Here is a 24,016-nt window from a genome sequence, read left to right on the forward strand (position 1 = left end):
GGCAACTTGTCAGTGCTGCCTATGACAACGTGAGAGCATTCTGCACTAAACTTGTGTTATGGAAAGCCCAGCTCTCTCAGACAAACCTTTGCCATTTCCCAGCATGCAAGGCTCTCGTGGATGCAGGCACACCATTCAGTGGTGAGAAGTATGTTGAGGCCATTTCGAAGCTACAGGAGGAATTTGATCACAGATTTGCAGACTTCAAGACACACAAAGCCACATTTCAAATTTTTGCGGACCCCTTCTCCTTTGATGTGCAAGATGCCCCTCCTGAGCTTCAAATGGAGCTCATTGACCTGCAGTGCAACTCTGCACTCAAAGCCAAGTTCAGGGAGGTGAGTGGAGAAGCAGACAAGCTTGGGCAATTTTTGAGAGAGTTGACCCCCAGCTTCCCTGAACTTTCCCGAAGGTTCAAGCGGACCATGTGCCTTTTTGGTAGCACATACTTGTGTGAGAAGCTCTTCTCCACTTTGAACTTCAATAAGTCCAAGTACAGGTCCAGACTTACTGATGAGCATCTTCAAGCTCTACTGAGGGTCTCCACTGCTTCCTCCCTCAAGCCAAATGTGACTATGTGAGAAGAAGCGCTGCCAGGTCTCTAGCAGCAAGGAGTAGGCAAGAGAAGCCGTGTTCAGAATATTTCATGTTCAATGTTCCATTCAAGTTCAGAAAGTTAAAGGTTAAAGAGCTGTTAATACAGACATTTGAAACGGAATAAAAATAATTCATTTTCTCTACTTAGCCAGCCAGTCTATATCTACTGTATGCTCATTAGTATTATTTGGTTTTGTATTACTGATTGATTTATTTTTTATTCATCTTTAAGTTAATTTATTTAATTCATTATTTTTTGTTAAAAAATAAAGATATTTGATAACGTTGGAATGTTTTATCAGTGCTTTTCTTGTGGAAATCCTGATGCGGCCCAGTCTCACCCAGACTCGGCCTCTAGCGGCCCCCAGGTAAATTGAGTTCGAGACCCCTGCATTAGACCCAATGGGAGAACAATTCAAGTACGTGATCAGATTTATCCTCACGGCAACTGTTGTGATACACATCCATCTGGGTGGATTACTTGACAGATGGGTTACTCGGGGAAAAAAAGATGTGACTAGAGCTCATTTGTCACAAATGATAGATCATATGTCAGTGTTGGATGCAACCTGTGTCTCTCACAGCGAGACATTTTGCAAAAATCTCACTTGAGAAGCTCAACGCAACACTCTACCATGCAACGGCAACACACATTTCATTAACATTAAAGCTACATTTGTGGATCTATTGCTACCAAAGTAAAGCACAATCTTATACCGCTAAGTCTGGTGATAGTCCAATTGTGGCGCAAACTGGGAGGAGAAGAAGGTAGGTCAAAACCAAAGGGCCCAACATTCGGGTCAGAGTCGGCGTCCGAAGCTGTAATATTGATCCTCGAGTTGGGACGTGGCCGTTGACACACTTGGGATTCCTGGGGTATCAGCACTGGTGGGTTGTCGTTAACGTCAATAAGATAGATTTGCAGGGTTCCTGTTCCGCTGGCTTGAGGCGAACCTGGATGACGGAGAGAAAAGACAATTTGATCTAATGAGGCAGGAAGGTAAACATCAGAGAAGGTGGCATAATGTGAAATACAAAGGGAGGTGACAGGTGAAATGCCGATGGCACAAGAGAGAAGTATAAGGCAGTTTGGCTTTGGAACTGTTCACTAAACGCACAAACTATGACTTGGGGAACATTTCATGATAAAAATAGACCTCTACAATGGAAGAAGCTCTGAAGCCAAAGGTGTGGAATTTGACAATTTTTCACAAAGACTTTTGGACAAAATTAAGAGGCTTTTAGAGAAACTAAAAGAGGAGAAAAGAATGGTCTTAGCTTTTTACCTGCAATGTACCTTTTTGTTCATTTCTTCCCCCCAAAACATTTGACTTCATTGAATAGTAAATAAAAAGGACTGGCTTGTTAGCTCTTTTCTAGCAGAGCCATGAGGTTAAGGTCAGGGCTGTCAAAATCTTGCAATTCAAATTCACTCAGGAATCCCTCAATGGTCCTTGCTTTATGCAAAGGGGGACTCAGTTATGCCGAATTTATGAACATAGAACTGAGAAAGCCTTTAATTCAACCGCTTCTATGGAGAAAACTCGCAGAACTATTTTCATTTTTTGGAAGGGGAAATATGTGAGCAGAGTAAACATTTTGATGGACGTATGCAAAACATGGAGACTTTGCAAGAATTGGCCACCTATTGTCAGTAATTGATGGGTTTCCTTTAACAAATTTAACGGCAATGACAATGGTAAAGGTCAAGCCTGTTTGAACTGGAATGGTTAGCAGTGATTGATCCTGTTTCAGGGCCACTGCCTGCTCCTCGGTATTGGAATACTATCTCTGTCTATGAAAGCCAAAGGCTGGTTTATTAAATGATATGATTGAACAGTTGGAGGTTTGTAGACGTGTTCTTTAGATTCAGTGTTTTAGCTCAAATTAATGCGTATTCAATGTCAAACTTGAGCATTTTGAGAGGAGATCTTGATCGTCTATCCATATCAATGTCAGCCGAGTAATCCCAACTAGCATTGAAATTGCCTTCCTCCTCGTCAACAATACTTTCGACTACATTCATCAATTGGAACTGCTTAACCAGTTGAACGATTACACGCTTTCCTGCCAAATAGACAATTTGTAAACAGACACTTTGATAAAGAAACCTTTATTCTAATCCAACGCTTGTTGACATTGGGTCAGACTTGCTTGGGTGTTAAATTGATCGCAATTCGACTATTTAACAAGGCTTGGTTAGAACATCACTACCCTGAGTTGTTGTGGAAAAATGTGGACAATTTATGCCTCCAAGTTTGAGACACACCCCGAACTCGAATGTTATCTTGCAAAATGACAGTTTTTAGAATGCCATGGAGAGAAGCAGCTGTCTGTCAACAAGAGCCGTCGGGTGGAAACACCTTCATTATTATTCCATTCGGCTGTAGAAAGGCAGTGTGCGGTGCTTCCAGAGCCAGAGTTCATACTATTTGCTGGAGCAAATATATCATTGAGTCTTTTGAACTGGATGGAAGGGTGGCAATATTGGACAAATCATATCCAGTACTTAAAAAGTGACAACTAATAAAAGTCAATTTACTCTGAAGGCCGTGACATTCCAACATCAAGACATGGAAACTGCTATGTGCCACTCTGTTAAACGAAACAGACCACAGTGCATAATGTTGCTTTAAGCAGCTGCAAACACAAACACACACTCACGCACGCACACACACACACACAAACACACTGTCAGGAATCTGAACTAAAGTACTGAAGCGGAAAAGACAAGTTTCCACCAGTAGCTCATCGGTGTTACAATGTTTTCTCTCTGGGACAGCAACTTGGAGCATATTTTTCTGTATGTTAAGGTCTGTTGCCTAAACACCTGGTGCCGTTTGACGGTCTTGTCAATTATGATTCAATTGGTGCTTTGTAGCTTCCTTTTTGTTTGCCGCTCGAGTCAAATAGGTAAAACCAATTCAAGTCAATGTGAGTAATGTAGTCTTGTTGACGCTGAGCAAAACAATCAATAGACAGATGACACTTTTAGCACGAGTCGGTCTGCTTCATTTCCCCCTGGAATAATAACACCTTACAAAGAGCAGGCTGCTCTATGGTAGACATTAGCTTATTGCACAGCGTTGTGGCGAATGCTGGTTGTTTATGATGACATTCATTTTATTCTTATTTGCTCGTCACATATTTAACAAGACTCTCGCCTGGGTAGGTATAAAAAGTACTACCCATCATTCATGACACACCGTGGCAAGAATTTGATGACATTAAGCTTGCGCCAGAACTTTTTACATTTCCATTTTCTAATATTTCAATTTTTTTAGCAAGCCACATTCGGTGCATATGGGGTACTGCTGCATTATTAAAACTGCAGGTTTAAAATTTTAATGTGCCCCGAGACTTTAAAAACGTTTGTAAATGACCCAATTACCAAATGTATTCATGTGAAAGAAGTCAATAGATTCGGTTTATATGCTATGATGTAATCGTGTACTATCGGGAATAGTAGTTTCGATACATTCAATGTCTAGGCGTAGGGGTTTTAATTCATTTTTGCCCTGAGCCACATTCGAGTTACGATGTTCATCAAAGGGCTGTTATGATATAGTACTGTAACTGTATAATCGCCTAATCCTATTATTACATACACACAGCTGCACCTGCATTTAATTCTTTGCATGAAAGTAAATTGCTTTTTAAGTCATGTCAGAATTGCGGCCAGCTGCATCTTTTTTAAGAGTAAAACTATTGTCCAATACTCTGTATTAGTGTAAGGGATTTGGTAACGATAAATTCTTGAAAAAGAGTCCCCAAAAATCAGTATGGACATTTAAAGAAAGGTAAAAATTTAAAAGTAACATTAATTATTAGGAATGTTAACACATATTTGGTAACTGAAGATACGGCCATCCTGACTTACCAGACTTACCATTGTCGAAAGCCAGAAATGTGGCCTCATATATGTTGTTTTTGACGTACATGGACTCTCGATCAAGTAGCGCCATTGTAGTTATTTGCCCATTGGTTCGGTTAATCCTCAACCAGTTTGCGGGATCTGACAGCTTCGAGTACCTTTGTGCACACACACACAAAAAAAAAACAAATTTATCATTTAGATAAAAGCTCTCCAGTTGATCTTTTGATATAGAACCTAAATGTTTTTGGTCAACAACAACAACGACATGAAAACAAAAACAAAAAAACAACAAGAGTCATTATTTCTCACATTTCCCTTCAGATTCGTAAATGTTTGTATTGAAACATGCAGACAAAATTCAAAGCAACTGAACATCACTGTCAAGTTTCCTTCCATTTTTACCCTCAAGCAAAAAAAAAAAAATCATCTTGTGTCATCACCTGCTTGACAATTTCTGGAAAGCTGAACCTGATAACTCAAATTACAGACGACAAATCCAATTAACCGCAGCCACAAACAGAATTGGCATACAGTAATGGCAGCGGCAGGGGGAGGGATGGGGGGGACGGCAGTTATTTATAGCATTGCGACAAGAGAATATTTGAAACAAGACTATAAACCACTTATGATTAAAACTTCTCTCATAACTAGCATTTTTATTGATATCTGTTTCCGTTGATCATTCACCTCACGGATCTAACCAATTCCTTTTCATTACATGACTAAATAAATGCAGAACAATCTTTACGTTTGGCTCGTTAACCGAAAAGGCAGATGGCTAATGGCCTCAAATCTCTTCTTTTCACACAAAGAAAGCCAGAAGTTTAGAAAGCCAATCTGGCCTTCTCGGCTTATACAAGATCTCTTGTGTTTGTGGGGCTACTTTAGAGAAATTTGGAGTCTTTTTTCTGTGTGCATGTGCAGGGGGGGGGGGGGGGGGGGGGGGGTTCATGCAAAGTCATCCAAAGTAGGAGCAGCGGCAGCAGCAGAAACGAGCCCGCCTAAGCATGAGGTGAGCATCTGTTGGCAAGCTGCTTTGGTGGAGACATCAGCTTTGAGCTGGCGTCAATAACAGTAAGATTCTGACAGAAAAGAAAATGGCGGGGTCATTGTGAGCCATCAAAGGCAGCGCCTCACTCGCGGGGGAAGAGTTTGCGCCACGCATATGCATTGAACTAAAGTAAAAGCGCAACACTTTTTAAAATGCCATGGTTTAGAGATCAATTTCTTTTTCTACGCACACAAAAAGCAAATATCTCTCAGCAATTGTCAACAAATGTTCAAATGTGTCTTTGTCCAAGTCCCTCCATCAATTTAATACTTAAGCGTGTTATGAGAGAAAGAAAATATATTAGTTTCCTAGAATTAAGTTCAAATTTCAAATGAAAAGCATCTGATTAGTACACATAAATTAGGTCATAGCATTGGAAAAAAACAAGAGACAAATTATATGATTATATTATTTTTTTAAATGAAAAAAAAAACACCCATGATTTAGCAGTAAAAAGTCAAAACCATTACAAAAATCTAAATGATCTGAAACATTCATCCCTCATCCCAAAAAACAAACTAAACAACATCTTTTTGGAACCTGAAAAAGATGGCCAAATAAAGAGAATAAATACTAAATCCAAAGAAGTATGAATTCTATTGCAAAAAAACCCTCATAAAAATCTAACGAAACTGCATTAAACCCTTTTATAGCTAGATAAACTTTCAAACTAACTCTTCTAAAAGAGTAAATGCAAATGTGAAGCACATTAATAATATTTTTTCCCCCCAAAATTAAATTCCAAAACCAATTGCACTCTCGCGAAATATTTCCAACATCATGTTTGCCTTTATTTTTGTGTTCTGCATCCATGAAGTTCCTGCTCAGGAATAAATGCGTTCAGTTGCATTTCAGCGAGGTTTCTTGTTAGAACAGGTCATCTGACTGACATTAAGAAAAATCAATGGCATTGGACGGAATTCCCTCTGCTATGGAATGAGGCTGCTGGGCCTTTTAGAGGGAATGTGGGAGTGTCTGGTCTACAGGATCGATGCCTAGGTGGCACAAAGCCTTCTGCGTGTTGGCCACGTTATGACAGATGGAGAACAGACTCAATTAGGAGGACGAGTAGAGGAGAAGAGGGTGGGGACCAGAGAAGGCGAGATGGACAATATCTCGCTCATTATATAATGACCGCTTCACACCACGCTGGACAACTCAGAGGGAAAGAGTTTTTAAGTTTGGGAATTGAGGACCAGCAGAGCGTGTACAATGTTGAAGCACAATCAACTTTGGCCAAAGTACTGCCTGTGGTTATCACACCAGCAACAAACTCATTTAAAGAGGGAAAATCAAGTCAGGTTTCAACCTGCAATTTACTTTGAATTAGGGATTTGGGGGGACTGGGGGGGCTAGAATATCGGAAATCAAAGGTTTTAGTCTACCTAATTAAAATTAATGTGGTGTGTACTGAATTTGCATGCTAGTGCTTCTGTTTAGGGATAGGACAACTCTAAATGACTTTGATTTGAACAATTGTGTCATCATTTACTAGACCATAACCCAAGGTGAAGCTCTGTTGCTCTGATTTTTTTGTTATTGTGGGGAAAGAATGGATATAACATTTAAAACAATTATTTCTTTACTTAAATTTTATATATGACAAAAATTGGTAATTTTGGCAGCGTGAAATAAGTAGTTTATAATGCACACAATATTTACGTGAATATAAAATAATTACATTGGGCAACCATCCGCCCTCCATTTTTAGTTTTTCGGTTGCTGATTTTAAATCCGTTTTAATCTATATCATATCGTTTTCATTTTTGTTAACCTTACTTTATATAGATTTTTCAGATATTTTCTCCCAATAAGTTTAACTTTCCAGTCCTTTGCATGGTTACATATATTTTTCTGAATCAATATCAACATTAGCTTGCCTTAGTTGACTGCTTTTCACATATTTAATTACTATATTAAATGCTTTTATTGCTTTTAAAGCATTCAGTACAATACGGCACGTCAAATTGTCCCTCTAAAAGCATGACATTACAGGCATTTTTTTTGGCCACATACTGTTACTTGAGGGCAATTTTTAAGTGCCGGCTATATAGACCCATTTTGTTAAAAGCATTCATTTGTCATTGTACAAAGACATTTCAAACTTGATGTGTTTGAATTGAACCTTTTTTTGACCAGCGTTCTGAACTGTGCTTTTACAAATGACAAATGATTTTCACTAGGGTTCATATGCAATACAAATAGTGAACTTCCCAGACAAAAGTTGACACTCAAAGTATTAAAGTAATCTGAAAGCCTAATGAGCTCACTCAGACACTCCATGTACTCATGTAGTCTTATTCTTGGATTTACTGGGCTTTTGTTGTACAGTTCATCTTAAAGTAAAATGAAAAAGAAACCACCCTAATCATGTCCTCGTCAATTGGCTGTGGATCCTTTTGGTGTATTTTGACTCTCATGTTTTTTGATTATTTCGTGCTTAATATCAAATGTCATCATACGCTTATTCTTCTCACTACCCTTCATTGCACCGGTTGTCTTAGGACCCATTGTTTTTCTCTTAATTCTGCACTGATTAACGCAAAAAACTGGTCAAAAATGCAACCTGTACGCCCAGTGCTAGTAGATATCTTTGCGCAAGGGTAATGCGGCGAAATCTCAAATTTGTCTCGTATCTCAAGGCAAATATCAGCTTGGAATTTTCCTCGCGTCTCGAATGTCTCATATGTTGGGGCACTTGTATGTCAAGGTATTACTGTACTCATTCTACTCTCATGTATGTCAGTATCATTGGAGACCCCAAACTGTCTATTGGTGTAAAATGTGATTTATATCTTTATGCACAGGCACATACTACATACCTGACAATCTGATGGACGAAGTGGTCTGGGTCCTGAGCGGAAAACACCGTAAGAGTCGTCCCCGCCGGAACACCCTCCTCAAAGCGAATCATTTTAGGGTTAACGGGAAAGACGGGAGGCTCGTTCACATCCTGAACGGAGATGGTGACTCCAGCTGTGGACTGAAGTGATGACTGGATGCCGCTGGCCAAGTGGGCTTGGTTGGAGACCACTACAGTCAGCATGAAGGCTCGGTTCATTTCAAAGTCCACTGGCTAGAAAGGCAAGTAAAGAGTTAGACGAGAAGGAAACTGCAGCAACGGGAAGTGAAAGCGAGGGAAGAATCTACTGTAAGATGAAATGTTTTGACACTCGCCTTTATTACAGTCAGCATGCCTTCATTAGTGATAGGGTTAGTGCGGATTGTGAAATGTCCCGAGGGGTCCCCGCTGACAATACGATAGACCGCGTTCCAGTTTGGGCTGTGAGGCTGATCTCTGTCCACGACAGTCAGGTTGGCAACCACCACATTCAACTTGTTCTCTGGCACTTCTCCAGAAAACTGTATGGGATGAGAAATTGGCTTTTTACACAAAAAGTACATTATTTGGTGTTATATGCATTGCATGGATGGTTTGGCGTCAAAGTCATGTTATTCGCAGGACACATCGTACCAGCTCTGATTTCCTTTCAAAAGCCATTGTTTGTTAATTACCAAATAATCAATCAGTTAATAAATGAATTCACCATGAACAGATATTGTTGACTTAAGAATGGTCTGAATAATTTTTTTACACCTCTTAATAGAAAATAGAAAACTTGATTTTACATTTTCCAAAAATCTTAATTTATTTAGATTTTTTTTTTCTTAAGGGTGAAAAAACACTATAAATGCACTCATTTCTGTCGTTCTCATTTTTTTAACACAACCTAATGCTAGACAAAATGATGTTGCTCGGAGCCCTTGAGTTTTGCACCTGTGATTTAGAAGAAGCAAATCAATTATCTATCCAAATATGGAAATTAGTACCATGCTGCAATCATGGCAACTAATTGTTCACTAATGTTCCTCTTCAAACCGCATTTTGAAAGTCCCTTATGAACTAACTGGAGCAAACTTAGCGACTTGAACTTTTACACGAGGACCCTCATTTCCAACGAATAATCCATATTTTCCCCGGTGAAAAGGTAAACATTCTTATAGAGCTGCCAGCTGTTGTTTACTAGTAATGGCTTCGTCTTTATAGAAGGGATGCAGCATCTGAGCTGCCAAATTCCTCATCCTATCTCTTCTTTCCTCTCAATCCTTAACGTCCCGCTCTGGCCCGCAGTATGTCCTGGGTGATAAGCGCGAGAACTAAAATTAAAAATGCACCATCTTTCCCTGGCCTACTGGCACCCCCATTTCATTTCCACCCCAGGCTTTTAGCACACGCAACTAAAAACCTTTCAAGACTGTTTGGCCATGCTGTCAGAGTGCCAAATGGAAGGTTCTTTCTCCGAGGAATAAACAATGACGCTGACTCTAAGTGAGTGTGGCATCCAAAATTGCCACTCTCTCAACAGAATGCGGGAGTTCGCAGAACAGGCTTTGCGCTTAATTGTTACAAGGGACCCCGGGTCCACTTTGCAAATGGAACAGAAAGACCAGCTGAAGCAAAGTAAATAGGTAAACCCTCATTTAAAAAACATGAAATGTACCGGTGCTTAAAAGGAAGCCTTCCTTGGCAATTGGGTTGTATAAAAATAATACACAAAGACTCTAAAAGCCACAAAATTATTGGATTTAGATTCAATAATTAATTTAAAACATGATCCACCAGGTGGTCTAATCATTCAGCGATTGATTTTCTACACAAACTAGTGCCTGTAAGGTGGTCCATGTTCTGGAGGTGCATGTTGTTGGAGGACATTTTAAATCCAATCCAAAATGCAAGTGTAATCAAATTGACCAAGTCAAAAAAATAAAAAAATATGGGCAAAAAAATCTTAGTGGTCTTCATATTCGTAGTTTTGGTTAAATATCACTCTATTCAACCCTAATATGATCAGAATACGGCACTTATTATTAATATTTTGAATTTTTTTTCACTTCTTTGCTTATTTACATAAGTTTGTTCTTTTGGTTAGCAGTAACGGCTAGATTATTAGTTAGCTTCTTCTCCTAAAAATAAGCTAACATTAGTCCTGTTTTACAACCCTGCTATCTGTGATGATGCCAAATAAAAAAATGAATGAATATCAAACAAATCTCATAATGAATTTTTACCATTGTTCTATAAACTGAGTTAATCAAGCACCCTCTAATTCTGGAATGACTCTTAATATAGACTGTACTGTAGAAAACAACAACCCTTAACACTTACATTTATACCATTCCATTAAATACAACGGAAGATAGTCATTATGAAAGGTAATTCAGACCAAGGTATTTCAGTCCAATTTAGACTATTGTGCCTAACAGTGATGTAAAAAAGCCCTAGAACGGAACGTTCAGGAACTATCTTGTACTCCGCATTTTTTTAATATCACACATCATCTTCATTTTCCTGCTGCTTTCAAAACCATCCCAGAGCGGAAAACAACACAGGAAACTGTGGAACAAAATAAATAAATAAAATGTCCTCATCCTCTTTCAGGTATTTAGCTTCCCTGATGAATCATCTTCTGTGGGGTTTTCTGTATTCATTTGAAGGTTTGATTAAAAGCAGTAACATTGACAGGCAATTAAAATACATTTAATGCATCATTTTTATATATATATATATACTTGAGTCTCCCACGCATGCCCTTGTAACCATTCGATTGAATAGATTCACTAAAGGAAGTCGCTGGCGAGTTCATGTTTTACATGTCATAACTGCTAACAAGAAGGTTCTCGAGTGTTTGTCGATGCGCGGCACTCTAGTCGACTGCTGTCGTGAGAACTGCAGTCAGCGGCGTACCACGCAGATGGAGGGCGGGGCAGTTGTGCGAGGAGTCGGCCGCTGTCTTGTTTGGTGAGCTCGAGCGTGGACATCGGGGGAGCTCTTATCAGAGCACGCGGCTGGAACTGTCCTGGCACGCGTGAGCCGACAGTGAAGCCGGGGGGACAAGAATGACAGTGTCCGATGGAGAGGACGCTTTAGTCTGCCTGTGGCTTCTCATGCAGAAAGAAAGTTCTATTGCTTGACTCTCAGAATGCACCCTATATACCATAAGGGCATGGAGTCTCAAACTTTTGGGCTTGAGGCCAAATGAGGACCATGAGAAAACATTTTCTAGCCCCCATTTGACATCGAATGTTAGTATTTGTGTTGCCAGCATGTATTCTGTGATAGGTTTAATTATTAATCTCTCATCTCATTTTCTGAGCCGCTTTATCCTCACTAGGGTCGCGGAGAGTGCTGGAGCCAATCCCAGTTGACTTGGGGCAGATGCAGGAGACACGCTGAATTGGTGGCCAGCCAATCGCAGGGCATAAGCAGACAAACAACCATTTACGCTCATAACTAGGGGCAATTTAAAGTGTCCAATCAGCCTACCATGTATGTCTTTGGAATGTGGGAGGAAACCAGAGTGCCCGGAGGAAACCCACGCAGGCCCGGGGAGAACATGCAAACTCCACACAGGTGGACCGACCTGGACTTGAACCCAGGACCCCAGAGCTGTGAGGCTGACGCTCTAACCACTCACTCCACCGGGCCGCCCTAATTATTAATCCTTTGTACTCTATTTTTATTTTCCATTCATTTTCCTTACAAGGGCAATTGGGGTGCTGTAGCCTATCTTCTATAACATAATTGGCATTGTGGATAAAATGTCCTACTTTTACAAGGTGAATGCTGATCATTGCCTTAAAGGCAATATGAAGCCATTCATTTCGTAACAGTATAACTTTACTGAAATACAAATCCCGCAGGAAATTCAAAATATGATAAGAATCAAAATCATTTTAGTTTTGGACTCACCGTCCTGACTGTCAGTTCCGGGGGATTGTCATTGATATCCGTAATGGAGATCAGAGCTGTGGCTGTGTTGGACAAGCCAAAGTTTAGGTTTCCCTCCATGTCAGTGGCTTGGACAATTATGGTGTACTGGGAGACTTTCTAGAGGGAGAAGGGTGGAGAAACAAAAACAAGGTTATCAGTAAAATGTTAGCAAACTAGTAGATATAACCAGAATTTGACCTGGATTGCAACGAAACAAAACAATCAATTAAACATCATCTCCGGTGGCAGTGTGGTGACTGTCCATGGTGCTGAAAGTTATAGGCTAAACGTCTGTGTATTTTTGGGAAAAACAATGCTGTTGTTCTAGGTCCAAGTGCTGTGTATCACCAATTAATGAGTGCTGAAGGCAAAATGGAACTCACTTTTACTCTTTCAGGGCAAAGATTATCGCTGCAGTATCTATTTCCGATGTTGTCACGACATGCACACAAACTAGCCACATCCTTTGCCCTAACTTAATATAGAGCGAAATGAAAACTGTATTCATGCTTATCTCTTTCTCATTTCATTTTATATCAATATTTAATTAAAAAACGAAAGAAAGCACATTAGTTAAGTACAGCATCGCTCATATGTTTTTAAGAAAACACCATCACATACTGTAGAAAAAAAACCTTCAAAAATCCTGTTATTCTCTTGGTCACGTCAAAAACCTGACGTGATAAAGAGAAACCGAGGCAACTTTTGGATTCCTCACTCAGCTGTCAACAGCTGTCAGTTGGTGAACGAGGCTCTGTGTAGGCACACTAAATAATGCAATGTTATGTTGCAATCGTGTCGCTTTTCATGTGTACAGCAGTATTTCCAAACCATTCCTAAGCCAAGGCACATATTTCACACTAGCAAAATTAAACAGCACACCGCCACTAAACCTAAACATCTGAACTGACTAATGATCACCCCCTATATGGACGTACTCAGTGGGAAACCTAATACTGTTTAATTCACCTCACAGTACTCACAGGGAGCCTTCCCTATAGTTTGGTGTGTAAAAGACAGCAAAGATTTATTTTACCAACTACGAAGGAGACATATAGTTTCTGCATGTCAGTATATGTCACTTATAAAGGTACGTATGTAGGTTGAAAATAGTATTTATATATTGAGTTTCTATTCTGTTCCATATGTCAAAAAATAAAACAATTGCTTTGTGTATAGTGTGTTCCATAGATTTATTCCGACTTAATCCACATGTCAATGTATTTTCCACCCGAGGCAATCTTTACAGTATAAATGGTTACTAAATGTTCTCTTTCTAAGTATATGTGCATCATTCAACCATTTCCGGTTGCTATGAAATAATAGAAAGGACACCACTTATACGTCACTGGTAGCATACTTTGCTTAGTTTCTGTTCATTCTCCCACCTGACTGCTTTTTAAAACTAGTAATTAAAAGATGCAATTTATTATAGATGCATTCATATCACCGAGACAGTTCGAAAACCCAGCTGAGGTCGTTAGGCATCTCCCTGAGTCATTATGAAGTCCACAAATGCTCATTAATCTACACCAAAGTATCATATTAATGATTCTATTTACCAGACAGCAATTAGAGTGATAACGATATACCAATCAAATTCCTACTAGATGACTGTCTTGACAGTCTCATAAAGATCAGGTCAGATATTTTCCAGCCAAAAACAGATTGCGCTTTAAACAGAAAAAAAATTGCTATGGGAATATTTTTGGACGACCGCCACAAGGTGGCGCGCCCTTATAGACTGAAAAGGACACAATCTAACACCTGCAGGGATTTTTTTTGTTTTGTTTTAAATCTCATCAGAGGGGAGTTGGGTGTTTACGGGCCCTTTTAGTGCGCACATGCATATAGACTAATGGAGCAGTGAAATAGAACAGGTGGGAAACACATGCAAGCCCACACACGCATGGGGCCAAGTGCCCGCTGTTGTCCAAAAGTGGCCAAACAAGCCTGTAAGAGGCTCTCTAATGAGCCCTGTAGAAACACTGAGCATTTCAATTAGTCCAAGACTGCTTTCGCTATTAATCCCAAAGCATTTTGCGCACATGCAAACTGCACTTTAAACCACTGAGATCTGACTTTGGAAAACTACCCGAGCTTTGCACTTTTTCAGCTTCCTTATAGGTCAATTTGAAAATGGTTGATTTTTCTGTTTTGATGATTTTTTTTTTTTTTTTAATTATTTAAGTTTAAGTTTTTGCCGTTCCCCTTTTAGTCACAAGAACCAGGCCACTCTTCACATTTCTTAAATTACTGAACTCGATACGAAGCTTAAGAGAAAATCCACTTGTTCCTAGTGAAATAGTCACATAAGAAGCTCTAAACTGTAATTATAATTGCAGACTAGGTTGACGATTTGCTAAAGACAAGGCAACTTTTCTGATTTCTTACATTTAAGAGTGCAGCTGAGGTGCAGTGGGAGGTCAATCAGGAAGTGTAAAAAGAAAAAAACTCCAATCAGAGTGAGTCAGGTTACCTTTATGGATCTGGTGGTGCAGCCAGTATAAACTTGTTGCTCACTATCAATTTCATATTTGGACAATTGAACACTCCTAGGGACTGCTTTTCTTTTTTACTTGACTGTGATTACACCCGAGTGGTAAAAGATTCCGTCTACCAGGAAAGATCAATATGATATCAACAGAATTCACGTTGTAATAGTAACAGTAGCGGCATATAAAACATGCTGGCAAATGCATGAGTATACATTTACTTATTTATCTTCAAATCTGTAAATCTACCAATATAGCCGAAATGTTTACCCAGTCGAGTAGAACCATATTTCTACATCAAACACATCAATCATTAACTAAAACGTCACAGCAGTCAAATCTGACTGTATTATTTTTTTTTAGAATTTCTACATAGACTACTATGAGAAGTTTCCTGTTATTAATAAAAAATATCCTAAGTGACAACAACAGTATCACCGCAAAATTTTGTCATCTCATTATACTTGTATAATGATAATAAAAGATTTCAATTCAATTAAAAATAGTGCGGCTTTGATGATTAGGGTGAAAAGATGCTGCGTTTGCCCACTTCACAGTGCAGATCTGTGATCTCCCTAAACCACATTAAACCAGATTTACATTTATATGGAGGTCTGCTTGCTGTTTCTTTTATACGGAGAAGATAATAAGACCCATTTGGCTGGACACAAAAAAGGACCGGACCTAAAAAAAACCATTATATTAACATGACAAACAGCCCACAATCTTTAAATAGTGAAAATAAATTTATAAATAAATTATAGAAACTGAACAAAAGTGAAGAAACCTTGTGAAACATACAATGCGTGCGTGCTCATCCTCCTTTAATTAAAGAACAAAAAAAGCAGACTACTGAATTACTGAAATTGATCAAAACAGTAAAGAGCATCAGTGAGAGGATTCTAACATCCTGTTCAATAAAAAAAAGCCTTTGGGAATTAATTGCTTTTCTGATCACATCACATCTTAAGAGTGAAGACGGCACAATATGTTGGTTTGACAAATTGATTAACCCAACTTGAAAGGCATTTGGAATAGCCAAGAAGAATTCATTATAAAATGCGCAAGATTCGCTTTGCCAGGAAAGTAAATTTTTAGTTAGCTTCGTCAATAGTTTGTGTTTATCTCCTTTTTTACACGGTAGGTTTATATTTGCAAAGTTAAGTCATTAAAAACATAGAGAGAAAAAAAATCACTTGTGTTTTTGCTGTCAGGTATATTGAAGTAATAACATAAAACACCCTCTGATCTGGAATGTCACTAATTAAACACTGCATCGAGGTGTTAAATCATAAATACCACCAAAACATGTGACCTTGTCTAAAAATAAAATGAGGAATAGAGTGTAAAAAAATGCTTGCAACAAAGGCAGAAGAAAGTGTGGCAACTTCACAGAAGGGAGAAGAAAGTTTCTTAAGAAAGGTTCAACAGAAAGTTCAGACTATATTGAGAACATATTTTTCAGCACTCTTGATGCAGTGTTGGCTCCAAAATGGCCTCATCCACCTCCATGCATCGTTAGTCCTCATTCAGCATCCTGTTCGCAATTCTCCAGTGGATTCGCTGGCTTACTCCCGGAGCTTGGATGCTCAGCCATGAGTTAACATAACTCTGACTCTCGCAGACAAGCCAGCCCACGGCCCATTTTAAGGATGCAGACTCACGGCATTATTCTCTAGGTGCAATCCAACGGCACTAATAGAGCCAAATTGTGGCAACTCATCCCCTGCAGACAGCACAGGCCCAGGATTCTGGAATAGAGCTGGCATCAAAAGAGTGGACAGTCTGGCAACGTGCCAGATCACATTGTTCCACACCAGACAGTTGGAGGCTGGGGCTCATGGGTATTGAGACATTCTGGGAGAATGAAAGACAACATTTGCCTTTGCCAGGGCATCCTCTGCTTACAAACAAGTGCAATCTCGGCAGATGCTGGACCAAAATGCGTCTTAAGTATACAGAGGGTGCCAGTCTTAAGGATTTAAAAAATAATTTCTTGGCTTCTTTGCCACTAAAATAGTTGAAAATCCGGACAGTTTCCAACTAATGAGTAATACAAATTCCAAACAAGCTCAACGGTAAAACTAACAACTCACCAGGACTCATCAATCCTAATTTGGATCAGTACTTTTTTCTACTGGTATCATTCACACATCCCACGATTGGTTTACCTCCACTACGTGACCGCACGCAAGTTGTTAAATTGGCCTCCCAACTATCCAAATCGCCCCCCTATTTCTCCTGGCGTCCCACAGGGTTCTGTCCTCTGGTCGCTCCTCTTTATCATCTACATTCTCCCTCTCGGTTCCATTTCCCGTAAAAATAATATCCAATTCCACTGCTACGCGGATGACACCAAGCTCTGTAATTCCTCAAAACCAACCTCTGTGATGAGACAGAGGCTTGGAAGTCCCAGTTGGTGAATCACTGAATATATCCATCAAGGACTTTGGGTAGCTCAGTTTCCTGTAAACGTGTGAGTAATCTATCGACCTCCCCAATCTTGAGGGAATTTATTCTATGTTCAATTGCTTCCTGTCCCTATTTGTCAAATAAACGAGTAGAGGCAGGTGGCTATGTTTTAGAGCAAAGCGGAACATCTTGAGCTGAACATCTGCTGCCAGTTTCTTTCAAGAAAAACCACACTGACCTCCTGTCTGCGTTTATTTATTTATTTTGGGCAATGCTAGCAGAACATTAGCTCTATGTCTTGTGGTTCTTTGCACGGAAGATATGAAGTGCAGTGGAAAAAAATTAAAAAGCAAAAACAGGATTTCTTTTCAACAGAGAGACAGTGGTCAAGACAAAGGAACGTCTCGTGAAAGCATGCTTAGCTTCATTAGAACAACGGTGGGAAACGAGTAAAAGCCAGTGCTTTTATTACGTCTAAAAATAATGACAGTAGACAGCGTGAAATAAAATAAAGTCTGCATTACTCAATATTTCACATCTCAAACGCACTCATAAGCCGCTTAGGTTTTTTTCCCCTCCATGCCAAATATTAGCAATAATCTTACAGCAACATTTTTGCATGTAAATGATAAAATTTACATGATACACTTGTGACTCCTAGTTTGTATGTAGCCCCAAACACAGAGACAGCACTTTGATTGAAAATGGATGACACTTTCAGCACTGTGACTATTGTATTTTACCCTTTCAGAAGCACATTTTCACTTTGAATAGAAGTGCTAACCTGTACATTAAGTTCATATCTAATTTGATATTAATTCTAGTAAATTGACACATTCTAGTCTTGAGCTTAGAGAATGGCCAGAAGACCTGGATACAACGACCTTGGATATTCGTTGTAAATTGCTATTGGTTCATTACGTCCCTCTATTATTAACAATATAAATAAAATAGGAATGGATCATGATAGACATTAATTACTGTGCAATGGCCCAGAATATGCTTTGTAAGGTTTCTTTGACCTTAAACATTGTCATATTTTTACACTTTTTGTGCCAAATGAAAGTAAGCCCAGTATAACATATAATAAGATTAGGAACGGTTGAAGTCACCTTGACATTTAACCAATCATTTTTTTCAAAATAGAATTTCCGCAGCATTTCTCTCCTGGGTGCTTAATAGAGAGAGAAAAAACGGAAAAGCCTAACTCGATATGATTTCAAATGTAAAAAGTCATCATACAGTGCGGTGGTGTGACGACCACAAACAAAGTGGAACACTTATTGTAAGCCTGTTGAAAGGAACATGCGGAGGCAGGCATTCAGGTTAAGAGGAGAGAGGCTAAGGGAGGTTATTGTTGGAAATGCTTATTACAATAATTGGTGTTTAGTAATGTGCCAGGGGAAGCGATAAACTAGGCTAAACCCCGTGTAACCCCTAGCTCCTTAGGATAAGAGAAATTGCTGCACCTGTTAATTAGCACATGAATATTCCAATTAAACACTACCATGGTGGATGAAGAAAATTTTAAACGCGAGAGTAAGCAATGAAGCGGATATACTGCAAAAGGTGTCTGGATGATGTGCGTGGTTCACACAAAAAGTAGGCAAGATGGAGCCTTTCTCATTGCATAGATGGAGTGTAAAACTAGCATTCATCTTCTCACGTTCATTGCGTGTGAAGATGTGTGTGCAAATATGCCCTTGTGATAGAAGTTGTTTGTGTTAACGAGCTTGACGGAAGAAGCAGAAATGCTCAGTGGCATTGAGTTATCTTTTTTATGGCCAAAAATGTTCACTCGGCGCGAATATTGTTCCAAAAAATGTATGCCAACACTGGACAAGGAATAAGCTTTGAGATGAGATGTTTTGTTGATTAAATTCAAGCTTTGTTCTTCACTTTTAACTGCATTTTTTTTCTAAACGTGCTTACTTTAAAATATTAAATCCTCTTAATTTCAAATGTGTTGCCTCTCTAGGTTTAGTGCTGAGAGGGACGAGTGGGATTTCTCAGAATATAAACATTATGAGATACAATCAATAGTGCTTTTATGTCTGCTGTAAACTCGCCCAAGCAAGTTATGAGATGAAATTACTGTCATTACGAGTTTAAATGTTCCTGAGATTTGCCATTTAGATTTTCATTACGCTTCTTGCAGCGAGTAACATGGATGAACCCTGAGAGAGTCCGAAAATACGGTACCAAATTTGCTATGAATGTCTTAAGTTTGTAATTTTTTGTATCATTTCAGCATGGAAAATTGTGTTAAAAGTCTTGGTCATGGTACCAGTTGAGTGTGACACGCACCTCTCTGTCCAGGCCAGCTGCAACTGTGACAATATCCCCAGTCTCGCTGTTGATGGTGAACATGTTGGGAATGGGGCTGTGGGGGGACTGCGAGAGGATGCGGTAGCGAACCATACCATTAGCTGTGGTGGAGTCATCCGAGTCACTGGCTGTCACTTGCATAACAGAGGAGCCTGTTGAGAAAAAGATCATGTCGTAAACACCGAGAACGTTCAGAAAAATAGTCAATCCCTAACGCAGGCATATGCCACTTGTCAGAGTACATCAAAAAAGAAGAACTCAGTCAGTTTGCTACTTAAAACTGTCATAAATGTATGTGGGCAAAATATCAAAGAGGAGCAAATTCATTGAGAAACCTTGCAAGAAGTCAATCAGACTTTGGAAATTGCACTGACATACTGTGTTATTTAGAGTGGGTGCTAATACGAAGCACCAAAAAAAAACCTCCTATCTCAAACAGTGTAGCTTTGTCCTCTGTTCATAGGCTAGATATAAAGTGGAACAAATTCCCACCTTTCCAAAGTCTATTTAGTAATGAGCAGCGCATATTCATGCCCCGTTCCCAACATCCATTACTTCAAACGCCACTGCCTGCGTGGCGACTCTTAATGCTCCGATGCGCTTAGCAGATTTTTTTTTTCTCGCTGATAAAATAAACACTGCAATTTAACACAGATATCACAGAGGTGATAAGGTGTGCATGTAGGTTTTGTTATTCACCTCATTACAGGCGCACAGTTTCCTTGGTTCACGGTTTAGGAAATCTAGACTGTAGGGATTTAATCAGACTCCTCAGATGAGATAGAATCACACGGCGTTCAGTTGGTAAATAACGACGGCTCATTTTATTATCATAAGCATAATTGGAATGGCTTTAGACCTCATGTGTGTACCTACACGTTTTTCCTGTGAGGGGACTTTTGCTTCTGCAGCCTTCCTGAGGGCAATTATTGATCTACACGTGCTTGTGAATTGGTCCTCTGCTGTGACCAGGCAATTAGAAACACATCGCGCTAGAACAAGGAGAGATTACCTAGACTCTCTGGCACTGTTCTGGGAAAATGTCACTTTGCATCAGGCTGCCATTTGCCGGCTGCTGTCACTGCTGAGAGTAAACAACAAGCGTTCCAAAAAGGGGGGGCAGTGTAAAAACTGGGACCAAGTCCGAGGATACTTGAGTGAGATAGCTTGACTGTGCAACAGAGGGGAAATGCGCCATTTGAATGATAAAACATCAACTAGGTTAGAATATTGATTAAATGCTGTTTGTTTTATTGGCAAAGATTAAATAGGCAGTGAAAGGGCTCCAAATTTATGACACTTTTCTTTCTACTTTTAAGCACTTTTATGCTCTCATTTCTTTAACTCATTCAATCGGTGTGTTGTCCTGATGCAAAAGTAATTGCTCATTCACTCAAAATCATCAGGCTATTCTTTTCTTGTTTGGAATCGTTTAGTATTCCAAAAGCAGGAATTTGTCGAGCGGGATTTGAAGTAAGAACACAGCATATTTCACTAAATCAGAGATATGCAAACTCTATTTTTCTCTGAGGGCCGAATAAAGCAGAATTGAAATTTGATTGTGAACAAAGGAATGATGTGAGCCTTCCCAATCCAAATGGATTGTATTAATGCATTAATAATCATTCCTTACATGCATTCATTTATACGAGACATACAGTACATATTTCAACAAGTGACTGAAAGGTTGAACCAGTTTTCTTTTAGAATCCAGACATTACAGTTGCACAGTTAAAGTAATTGCTTTTCTATTAGAGAGGCTATCATGTATTATGCAAAAATATGTATAGAAAATGCACTTGTCAAGACTGTCAAAGTCAAAGAAAAGTTAACCGCTACAGGTGTGCCCATAATTGCTTCTAAGCGTAATCTTTCCAGTGAGAGTGTAATTGTGGCCAAGAAATCCATTTCAAACCTCATTAAGTTAGAAAGCAGAATCAGTCATATTCAGAAAGAAAAAAAAGTTGATGGTTGAGTGAATGACAAAAGAAGAGAGAAAAAAAACCCATATTTTCTTTAAAAATATTATTGGCCTCTTCACATTTTGGCTGGATTACTTTTCAATATAATGAGGAGGATTCATGATAGTCCCATCTCATATCCAATGTTGACCGCCATGACCAAAAGGGTTAATCTCTCAACCCATTTAATTCTTTAATTTGAATACTAATATCGCCTTAATTGCTTTTTCTCCAAAATTATTGAAGCTGAACATTTTTCCTGATGGCCAATGCAAATATTATTGGTAATTTTGCCCATGTGACCCAACTTCATCAGTTGAGCTTCATGAGCTGCTTCAACCTCGTCAGCTAGAGTCAACTTCATTTTCCAGATTAAAAGAAAAGATTGAAAAATAAGAGGAGGAAAGCTGGTAGGTAGGAAAGTTATGGGATTTCCCAGCAGTAAAAAAATGGAAGAAAGGCAATGAAAAAGCAAGCAGCGATGGACGATTACAAGAGTACAATAACTTGAATATTGGAGAAGTAGAAATTGGGGTTTAGGAGGGAAGGAAGTTAAGAGAAAGTGCTAAAAAAGTGAATCTTTTGGAAACAATGAGTCATAACAACATTCTTAGAAAAATACTTCAAACTTGAAGAGAGTTCAGTATTATATGGCAGATTTTGCAAAGAAAAATATAGTACATTTTACTTCCTCGTTTCTACATTACGGTTAATTGAAACAAAGCCCAAACCTGTAGTTTCTCTCTCCACATTCTAAAAGAATGCTGATTGGTTGCAACCATGAAGAAAAAGATCACCTCTATGTTTCGAAGGATGGATTTACATGATTGCAAGATTACACTTGTTTGGGGAAAAAGCCAAACAATTTTCGGCATGGAATGCTTTGAATAGTTTTTCATTCCAATCAAGGGTTGTGCAACAACTGATTACAAAAAAAACAGTTGCTCAATGGCATCGGCGAAGATTACAGTGTTTCTGTCTCATCTTGTTGTCACAAAATACCAGCACATGTAAATGCTGAAATTTGAATACAAATTCTAACACTTGGAAATATCGTAGAATGTCAGCGTTCAGAATACATTTTGGTCAAAGATATAATCTTTTATTCAATGGAGTAGATTGTATGCCTTCTTAATTAACACCTATACTTTCTCGCTGTTATCATAATTACTGCGGTGACCGCCCTCAACATCCTCCACAATTTTCACACCTTGCACCAAATGTGTCTGCTATTCAAAGCACAATATAATTACTAATAATTACTTTGTCATTATTCATTCATTCATTTTCCGTACCTCCTATCCTCACAAGGGCTGGAGCCTAACGTAGAGAAGCGGGCAGTAAGTGGGGTACACTCTCAAGTGGTTGCCAGCCAATTGCAAAATTCATTATAAGAATAACTAAATAGCAGGGTGACCCTCATATCTTGCATTTTGCAACGTGTAGTACAATGAGTAATTAACAAAGAAAAATGCTACTCATTTGTTTTGATAATTGATCATCGTGTAATATCTCGCAAGATGCAACGCTTTAAATGCATTTAGATGCATTTTTCAAAATATGTCCCATGTTAGCATTGATTAACAATAGTTGATGAAAAATATATGCACATTTAAAATGGAAACATTTGAGATCATGGGTTTTATTAACCCTTGACATTTTGTGTGACAAATGAGAATCCTTTTTTGGATAAAATAATCAACTCAAACCCATTTAAGAATATGTACCTTCATTTTTAAGTGAGATTTTTGATTCAGGTTCCCTCAAATATTGAAAATCAGTGATTTTACGTACTCTAAAGTAGACAAAAATAGATGTATACCGAAATTTCACACTTTACTTATATACGTACAGTACATAACCGTCACTACTGATGGCAGTGTTGCGATGACACAATGTGATGAATAAAGCTGGCTCGAATGAATCTTTTCTAATGTTTGCCTCCCTCAAACCAGCTAACACAAAATATTGTATTTTCCTCAACATCTGGTGACAGTAATGGTTCCCTGGAAATCTCGGTGGTGGCTTTCATGCTACATTAGTTTGGGGCATGTGTTGTGGTGCTTCACTGAACCTGTGATAAGTGTGTTTGCAGATGCACAAGCCAGTGATATTGCTAGTATACTTCTGTATCTTCTCTTTAGTAAGAAATGAATGTAATATTTCAGAAAATATGTGTTGCTTGATGCTTAACGTATGTTTTTCCAATGGCAGCATATTTATGTTTTGATGTGAGAATTATCCTATAATCGCAACATTTTAAATGGACAAATACTTTGAGGTGACTCATGTCCTCATGTACCCATTAAATATTGAAGAAGAACATAATAGTATGAACGAGACTAGTTTGTTTCAATAGAGGATAAAAGAAAAACAAGAAGCACTTATTTTTTTCTTAAGAGATGACAACTGTTTTCAATGTGTTACTAAAATAGACAACTTAACTTAAGGTTTACCTCCACAGTGTTCATTTGTTAACATAATGTTTATGAAGTAAATAGTATTCTATCCGGAAGTAAATTA

The 24,016-nt window shown here is 38.8% G+C and overlaps 1 protein-coding gene across 3 annotated transcripts in view; it reads right to left on the reverse strand.

The window, feature by feature from the left end:
- The window catches only part of cdh4 (cadherin 4, type 1, R-cadherin (retinal)), a 193,505-nt gene that overhangs the window by 6,973 nt on the left and 162,516 nt on the right, over positions 1-24,016 (reverse strand). For 2 of the 3 annotated variants that reach the window (XM_077603427.1, XM_077603426.1), the window contains 6 exons: positions 19,512-19,684; positions 12,277-12,414; positions 8,703-8,888; positions 8,348-8,601; positions 4,478-4,629; positions 1,315-1,551 (listed from right to left, as the gene is read on the reverse strand). In XM_077603427.1, coding sequence (XP_077459553.1) covers positions 1,315-1,551; positions 4,478-4,629; positions 8,348-8,601; positions 8,703-8,888; positions 12,277-12,414; positions 19,512-19,684 — 1,140 coding nt within the window. The remainder of the gene's footprint in view (positions 1-1,314; positions 1,552-4,477; positions 4,630-8,347; positions 8,602-8,702; positions 8,889-12,276; positions 12,415-19,511; positions 19,685-24,016) is intronic. The other variant, XM_077603428.1, reaches the window with a different exon arrangement.

Source organism: Stigmatopora argus, chromosome 6 (genome assembly GCF_051989625.1).
Source record: "Stigmatopora argus isolate UIUO_Sarg chromosome 6, RoL_Sarg_1.0, whole genome shotgun sequence".
Taxonomy (NCBI): Eukaryota; Metazoa; Chordata; class Actinopteri; order Syngnathiformes; family Syngnathidae; genus Stigmatopora; species Stigmatopora argus.